The 9,361-nt window shown below is 35.6% G+C and overlaps 1 protein-coding gene across 1 annotated transcript in view; it reads right to left on the bottom strand.

Annotated features, from left to right (window-relative positions):
• The window catches only part of sdha (succinate dehydrogenase complex, subunit A, flavoprotein (Fp)), a 23,680-nt gene extending 17,070 nt beyond the window's left edge, over positions 1-6,610 (bottom strand). The window contains exons 1-4 of the mRNA XM_035528901.2: positions 6,492-6,610; positions 4,835-4,915; positions 846-1,007; positions 1-39 (exon numbers count right to left, since the gene is read on the bottom strand). The exon at positions 1-39 is cut by the window's left edge and continues 105 nt beyond it. Of these exons, the coding sequence (XP_035384794.1) occupies positions 1-39; positions 846-1,007; positions 4,835-4,915; positions 6,492-6,551 (342 nt within the window). The 5' untranslated portion in view covers positions 6,552-6,610. The remainder of the gene's footprint in view (positions 40-845; positions 1,008-4,834; positions 4,916-6,491) is intronic.
• Between the last annotated feature and the right edge of the window lie 2,751 nt (positions 6,611-9,361).

Below are 9,361 nucleotides of genomic sequence, written 5' to 3'. Positions count from 1 at the left end.
ATCTTCCTCCATATTGCCAAGGGCAGCATTGATTCCACCCTTTAAGGAAAAAAGAAAAACTATTATTAATTATAAGCAATTTCAGCTTCAGTGCCAAATGATTTGCGAGAAAATATAAAACCTATGCAGTCAGGTTTGTATTAGATATGCAATACTACAACAGGAAGCAATAAGTGTCCTGGTGTAATAAACATGGTTAAAAAATAACCTTAGAAAGGGAGAGAGCAAAATTACAAAATGCTTTGGAACCAAGGTAAGACATGCTGGACAAAATGTTACCTAAAGCTAATTTAATAGATTATCCTCCTGCTGCCTACCACACAATATGCAATTGCAAATGTTTGAAACCTATAAGTAAAATATGCTAGCAGTGGAATTTCAAATCAGAAATACAACTGCTAAAAGTTGTGGAGAACAATTATGTAGTTATAAATGATGAATGAAACATTTAAATATACACAGCACTTTACACTAGAAATCTACAAAAGCTAACTAAAAGAATGGAGATGTGTATATATTATTCTGCTCCATTTTCTCTTAAAGTCCTTCATGGTAAATTCAAAGCGCTAGCTGTTTTTCCACCATCTACAACAAGATGATGAATCGCAATGTCCTTTATTCCATTTCACGTTGGCTTCACTTTGTGCAGTTGCCCACGCTTTCATGTTACTTAGTATTAACCTTTCTGGTGTCACCCAGTTCAGTTAATCAAGCACTCTGCTAATGAATCTGTACATTTAAAAAAAGGAGAAATCAAAAATTTGTCTGCAGTAAATTATAGCAATCAAGTTTGATGTCTCAAGGTTTAAGTTAAATGATATGCAAAAAGAAAATATGCTTCATACCTGTGCAGCTACTGTGTGAGAGCGTGTGGGGAACAGCTTGGTGACACATGCTGTATTGAAGCCAGCCTCTGATAGTCCAAACGCAGCCCGCAATCCTGCACCACCTGCCCCCACCACAACAGCATCAAACTCATGATCTACCACTGGGTAATGCATGGACATCTGTAACAAAAACACAAGTATCCAAGTAATCAGGAATAACATTGATCTTTTGTCATCTACAACAGCAGCAATCTACAATTTTAAATGTGTGTTTAGTTGTGTATCATTAGAAACCATACATTTTTTTAAAAAGTATTTTAGTTTTAGTATTAAATACAAAATATACAACAAATAGAATACAAAATCTGGACATACAATTAACTTCTAAGTTGTTAGAACAGCACCACTGGAAGAGCCAATCAATATATATATGATTTTGTTTTCAAATTAAGAAAAGTAACATGCAAAAGTCTGGCAAGCCAAAGTCAAAGGAATTTATGTAGCACTTTTTACAACAGATAATGTCACAAAGCAACTTTAGATGTCCACGTTCTCAGTGAGAAAGCCAAAGGCAATAGTGGCAAGGAAAACTCCTTAAGCACATGAGAAAGAAACCACGAGAGGAACTGGTTCTTAAAAGGGGAACCCTTCCTCTGGGTAAGACCTGACAACAACAAGAACAAAAGCAAACAAGGTCACAACAGCAAAAACATCAGTTTCCAGACAGTATAAGGATATTTTTGGTGGGTCCCTGACATGGTAGCAAATGACACATGAACATAAAGAGTGGCAAGCACAGAGACAGTTAGGTTTGATGTGTAAAGAAGATCATCAGTAGAGAGTGAAGCATTCTGTTCCACACCATTGCTGGTTAAGCAATGATTTTTGGTCCACGCCAACAGGTGGTGTCATGAACAGGAAAATATTCTGAGCATAAATTATTTGTACTAATTGAAGCTACAGGGGAAGAGTACAACTGTTTAACCCACAAGACTGTATAACTCCCACACACTACAAAGATAATTTCATCCAGTGCAATGTACTCTAAAATATAAGTTTTGTGTCATACATCTTTGGCTGCAGTCCAAAACACTGATTTTAAGCCATTGGTATGAGATACTGATTCAGATACGTTGAGTAGATAATCAACTTCAAAGCTAATGCTGCATTAGTAGAATGTCCAAAAATTATTTGGGGTTCATCTAACTAGCTAGGTAATGTTATTATAAAAACCTTTTAACTAATGAGGTGCACAACATTCACAACATCCTAGACATGATAAGGTTAACACTTGCTAAAGCCAGCAATAATTCAAAGGAGGTTTTAAGCATTAATTACAACATTAATTTACATTTATTTTTGATCAGGCTAACAACAAACTTGAATAAATGGTTATGTAATCACATGTTGACTCTGAAAAGAGTTACATTTAATTGGGGGCCATTTTAGGCTACATTTTTGTAGAGTAGGCTAACAAGAGTTACGTCTTTGGCCGCAGTTCAAGTAAGTTGTCATATGTTTTCAATCACTGCAGTACTTTAGCTTTGTATGAGTCCATGAATTATAATGTACATTTATAAGCATTTAGCAGAAACTCCTGACCATTTCAATAATGTTCCATGCCTTAGACAAATGCTATTAGAAAACAACAACTTAAGGAACCTTAATAAGATGACAAATCTATTATACTTTGAATTTTATTATTAATAATCTCTCTCTTTAGAATGCAGGTAGCTTGAGTCAAATCTAAAAATTTAAAGTAGCGCATTTGTTGCAGGGAACCTTTTACTTTTAAAGCAATTGTAGACTGTGATAAGTGAAGCAGTTTTCCTGTTCTAACATTTTGGCATAAAACATCATATCATTAACCAAAATTATTGTTAAATATTTTCTCCACTAATTAGATACCAAGAAATTTGACCTGGTTTCAATGGACTTCAAATTATTTGCTGAATTTAAAACTGAAGTTGATGGCACGTGAGTTTCCACTGAAGAAACTAGACTGTGGTGTATTAGACGTTTTTTCCCCCCACATATCTGTGCGTTTTAAAAGGAAATGGTCTACATTTATTCCTTCTGATATTCTCAGCATTACAATGTGTTACTGACATAAAAGTCTCTTTACAGATTGTGCAAGCTCCTCTGTAACCTGTTTTGCAGATTCAGAGAGAACAGACTGAAAACATAGTCCTGCTGAAGGGAAAAAAAAAAGTCATATAGCTCAAATAAGTTTTTAAAAATTGTTTTAAGAACAGAGACCAAGATTACACTAAATAAATTTGTTTTGCTCTTTGTCTGTTCTTGTACATAGATTGTTCATAGATTGAAAATGTTCTACAGAGTAAACTCGGAAAGAGACGGTCTTAAATGTATATACTCACATAAAAAGAAGTGATGTGGTAAAACATTTAGTTACACATGGTGGGACATCAAGGGTTAAAAATATCACATACATCTCATACAATGTGGCTACATGTGCAGAAAAAGTCCTCAACATGGAAGTTACTGTTTTAAAATATTTTTCCCATGTCAATTATTGGTTGCAGTATTGGGATATTTGCATTATGTAAGTCTATATTGTTAAACCAAAGTGTAGCTGGTAAATTTTATATAAGAGGAGGTGCATTGGTGACCAGATGGCAATGAGGTGGAATCCATCACTGCCTCAGCATACCACTCTTGAGCCCCAAGCAGAAGGATGCATCAGAGGTACATGACAAAACAGCTATTTATAATATTAGAGTAAGTAACGTCATATTAAAAATGATTGTAAAGCAGGATACATTATTGTGCAGGTAATATTTTACATGCCTGTTAAATATGTTGCTCTACGTTTTCCAGGCAGACCAACTGCTGATCAGGACCAGAAATTGCCTAAATAAAGATGTGCTTTGCAAAGAAGCCATTGTGCTGATGAATGCATACAGCCGATTAAGCAGCCACCCACCCCCCCACAACTATTAGATCTTATTTATATTCACAATTCTTGTACACAGTTAATGATGCCAAAGCTACTGTACTATCCCTTTTTCTGGATTAACCTTGTAAATGTCCCCACTATGGAATTAATAAAAAATGATCTTATGCTGATAGGGTTTTAGTACTGTGTGTCTAAACCCATAAAAGTCCTTAAAAATACAACAAGGTACCAAGCTTCGACCTCTGAGTATAATTATAAGTGACAATTTATGGTGTCCAAACAAGTTAGGACCGAGGTACCTTCTGTAGAGTTGTGGTACTTAGGCAACATACTGGCCAAATGCAAGAAAGACTGGACTAGGAGTAAATAAATTTAAGATGGATTAAACAAAGTGAATTTTACAAATGTCTGAGTATGTCTGCCTTGAGACCTGTGACCAAAATGGACTATGTGAATGTGAATCTGCTTAACGTACAATGAGACAAATGTCAATGTGACTCAAGCATGCTGAAGTTTGTGAAAATTAGACTAGGAGTTCATGAGTTTCCACTTTTTGGAAGTCAGCTTCACGTCTATCTGGCCCCTATATCCATGAAACCTGATGTGATGACTGAAAAGGGGTTTTGTTGTTGTTGTTTTTAAAATTTTTTCTGTGATGTACCCTCAGCCAATAAACGTTTTGTGGTTGGAATTCAAACTACGGTTCCCAAACATGTTGGAATTGGGGGACCTTCTGTAGAGTTAGGCCCCCTCAAGCAATTAACAGGAGACCTCATAGAACTTCAAACATCAAACACTGCTCACTGGCATGCTCTGCCTTCTTTGCCAATAACTATCATCTAGAAGATGAGCTGACAACCCTGGATCCTCTCAAGGATTCTTCCTTAAACCTTATTAGGCCACTAAACATGTTATAGGAAAACCATAAAAATTACCTATGCAAATCAATTTGAATTTAATTTGCAGGTATACTGCTTCAAAAGACCCTTGTGTAGCAATAATAAAATAATATTTTACAAAGCAATCACAGTAAGTCAATCAATATTCATTTTGACAAATGTGCATTGTAAAGAATAAGGATACTTACAGCGTCTGTGACTTTAGCATCTCCACGTTTTCCATTAATGTAAAAGTGAAGTTTTCTGATGGCTGGGCAAAATGTCAGTAGCTAAATGAACAATTAATATTATGTGTTAGAGGCCACAGAACACAAAGCAATAAACATTGAAATCACACTGCTCAAATAAATACACATAAATACAAAAATACACATAAATACAAAAATACTACCTCTACATCTTTTACTATATATAGCTCATATATATATATCTAGTTTCTCTTTTATTGCTGCATGCATATACAGTACCAGTCAAGATTTTGGACACACCTGACAATGCTTTTGTAATATTATTAAAGGCATTTTTATTTTAATGGCTTATGATAAATTTGTATGATAAACATAATTTGAAAAGGTGTTATGAATTAATTATCGAAACAGACAATTTAAATTGCACCCTCAGCAAATAGTTTTCTTTCAGAACTTTAGTGCCTCAACCTACAAGTGCTCTGAATATGAGAATGCCTTCTCATATATGAAGAAATGAAAGCATAACAGGTGGCACAGACTGAAGGCAAAGCATCACAGGTAGCTGCCTCATGAAACTGGTTAAGAGAACACCAAGAGCACGTAAAGTATAGGATAGTTACTTTGAAGAATCTAAAGATTACAAAGTAAACAAACAAGAGCAGTTGACTGGTATTGTATATTAAACACAAATGTTTACAAATGAATACTACTTAATTCAAATATTTAATTGGAAAATAACCCTGCTAAATATTAGTTAATATTTATTTTCAATCAGCCATGTCTTTGCTAACTGTGAAGCATATTTAATGTCATTGTTTTAACTTGAACCAATCTTTGGCCAAGATGCTGTCTCCTGTGAATTCATGCCACTGCTCTTCACAGTAAAAAACAGCCCTATAGCACCAAGGATGTTTGCTAGCTAGCTAACGACAGCTATTTTTGTACAACTTGGTCGTATTTCTAGTAAAAACGCAACTTTTATAATAAAACGTTAAAATGTTTACAATAATCTTACATTTTACAAAAATAAATTTGTTAAATCATTTTAACATATCTGTCATTATTAACGTCATCTGTTTTATAACGAATCTGTTCCGAAATATTTAGATATTCAAGATAGCTAAGCTAGTTAATGTTGCAAAGAGCACCGTTTTGAAGCACCCGCTTAACATTTTAACATTCGTAAAGCAACATTATTTGGCACACTGATATTTTGATTTTTAAAAATTTGCGTTATACTACAAACATGCGTTTGATGACGCTGCAGACTTTACAAAGGCAATGCAATACTAGCTAGCTTGCCAGCTAGTTACTTCCCCTGAATGACCTTTACTCTCAATGTTTACTGCTCAAATTAGCCACATAGGTAAACGCATAGCCAACTCAAACAGAAACTCTAGCTAGCTAACCTAGTTATACTAGATATATAGGTAGCTATCTAGTACATATCAAAAAACACCAAAATGCACAACGGGGAATGTATGTTACGGTTTTCAAAAGACAACCTAACAAAATTGTGCTGCGTATGTGCTGACTCTAGGGAAGATAACATTCAGTTACCACGGAACTGAATCCCAAAATACCCTAAGCGTCACAATATACCAATGAAAACTCAAATTTTCTAAACTTTTTAAACTGAAATGTTCAAATTATTTACCGGCTTTGATGGCAAGATCTTTTTGCCTAGGACACGTGAAGCACTGAACACCGCAGCCATTTTACTCCTGTACAAATGGAGCTTCTTCGGAGCCTGGCGTGCCCTGAGTTACGCATGCGCAACATCTAGCGAGTCGTTTGGACGTCATAGGTTTGCGATATGGAAGCCTTTTGTAATATAAGTTAACACATCAAATTAGTTACAATTTGTATCTTACAAATATCATGTAGCGATTTACAATTTGTGACTGACAAATATTATGCAGTGACAGTCACATAACTAACAGCTGTGGACATATTTACTCCAGAATCAGTGGCGTGTATAGAACAGGGATGCTTTAGGCCCCTGCCTTTCTAAAAATTAATCAATAAAAATTAATAATGCCCTTAAATTGGCTTTTAAAAATGATACACTGCATGAAACATAAAACCTAAAATTACTGAATGTGGCAGGTACAATTTAGCTGTGTATTCGCAATTTTACAAAAGAGCTTTTAGAAATAGGCAACCACAACCGAGAGAGAGAGAGAGAGAGAGAGAGAGAGACTGATTTGCCATTTTTGTTGTCATTTTTAACAGCTAATGTGACCCAAAATATAAGACTTTTCAGTGCCTAAAAGCAAAAACAAAGCAAAAACAATGTTGTAACAAATGCCAGAGGTAAAGAATAGCTTTAAGAATTTGGAAAAGGAATCTGATTTAAATACACAATCTACTTATCATAAATAGCTGTCATTATTGATAAGATCTCTGTTGGTATAATTTAATCTGAGTTAAGCTGTTTATTTGTTTTAAAATAAGGCTTGGGCTTCAAAGCAGCAGGTAAGCCTGGGGCAAGTAAATGCACATGAAAAAAAGCATCACTTTATTTTAATGATTGCTATTAGTATTCTACCTGCACTACCGATCCACTTCAGGATATGAAAATGAAATTGTAAACCATTGCATATAGGTGGAGATATATTTGATTTAAACAGCTACAGGCCACTCTCTAGTCATAGTCATAGCAAAAATCCTATCCTTGAATTACTAGATAATGATCAACTAAAGTCATTTCTACAAGTAAACTCTGTCTTGAGCACTCCGGAGTCTGACTTCAGGTAAAAGTAAAATATTACACTATTACAGCTACTATCCTGGTTATAAATTATTTTTATTACTGCTCTTGTCAGAAAAATGCAATGTGTTGCCCTTTTTATCTACTTATCAAAAGCTTTCAAAACATATATTTACACTAATGTGAAAAAATTAATTTACAAATATGGTGAAAATACTTCAGCCTGTGTGTAGCTCATGAGGGTTCTGGCAATATATGGATTTTTCCCCAAGTAAATAGCTTGATCACATGACCTTTGTATGTTGTCCTTTCAGTCTAACTCACTGGTTTGAACAATAGGTGTCATTACTGCAGACATTGCAATACCAAAACATATAATTGCAAATATTTACAAAATGATTACACAACAGCCATTACAATAAACAAACTACTTTCTCCACAAAGGTGTTTTAAGTATCACAGTTTCTATTACAGCTACAGCTGAGTACTTTTCTGTTTGTCTTAATGACATTTTTAAATATCACATCATTAAACTCATTAATAAACTTGGGCAGAAGCTCAGCATTCTTTACATGAGCAAATCTTATTTCTATAAGTACAGAAAAACTATTCTGGCAGAAAAAGTATTGTGGAGGCAACTTTCTGTAAAGAGCATTTGTCCTCCGATATTTACAATGAGGAGCCATACAGAAATGTATCAATGAGCACTCTGAAGGCTCTGGACCTGTTTATCACTCTGCTTTTTTACAGTAGTCACTGTGTTGTATACAATAGAGGGTCCTTTCTATCTGTAAGAACACATTGGTTACTTTTTATCTATATGTTTCCTGTCAGCCAGATTCTAGAGTATAATACATCCATACTCACCTATTCAAATTACTTTATTACACTCAAAGTTCCCAGCGCAATGGTTGGGGGACAATCTTCTTTGTGGCCTCGGGAGCCCTCCAGAGCCATTTATTCACTTTCTTAAAATGGTTTAAATCAGTGTTTGTTCATTTTCTGAAGTACAAAGCAGAAGAAATCAGTGCTCATTCACTTTGTGAAGTACAAAGCACAAGAAATCAGTGCTCATTCACTTTGTGAAGTACAAAGCACAAGAAATCAGTGCTCATTCATTTTTTGAAGTACAAAGCAGAATAACTTTGTGAGACTTAAAATACAGTATAAATCAGTGCTCATTCACATTGTGAAGTACAAAGCAGATTAAGTCAGTGCTCCTTCACTTTGTGAAGTATAACATAGTATTAAACAGTGCTGCTTCACTTTTGAAAGTACAAATGATTATGAACAACACACAGAATAAATAATTAAAATAGGAATAAATATACACACAGAATAAATAATTAAAGAAGGAATAAATATAAAATTATGTACAAGTACGAACAATGGGGAGAGTGGGGTGGTCAGCAGAACACTGACCCTGTCCAGCATTTCCTCTCTTCATCTCTTCCATCCACTGCTTCACGGTCTTCCCTGCTGCTGCCGCACAGAAGTGCACCCCACGAAACCTGCTGTGGCCAAACTCTTTAGTTTTAGGTTGGCCACACTGCTTGCAGGCATAGTGTTCATGCTTGCGTTGCTTCGTGGGGACGGTCTGTCCATGGGCAGCTGTGGCGGCGGTGGCCTCTGCCTCTTTCTTCCAATGCCACGCCATGGTCCGGGGCACTTTGGGTGGCAGAAGAGGAGGTTGGCCTCAGACACACTGAGAAGCCTGACGGACGCATCCTGCTGTATGTTAAAGCCAAAGGCAGAGTGTCCGTGAGTCGGACGCTCCGGGGCCTTACTCAGCACGGGAGGGAGGGGTTCCAGGG

Source organism: Electrophorus electricus, chromosome 2 (assembly GCF_041902795.1).
Source record: "Electrophorus electricus isolate QZ-2024a chromosome 2, ASM4190279v1, whole genome shotgun sequence".
In the NCBI taxonomy this organism is placed as follows: Eukaryota; Metazoa; Chordata; class Actinopteri; order Gymnotiformes; family Gymnotidae; genus Electrophorus; species Electrophorus electricus.
This window is presented reverse-complemented; position numbering and strand designations above follow the sequence as displayed.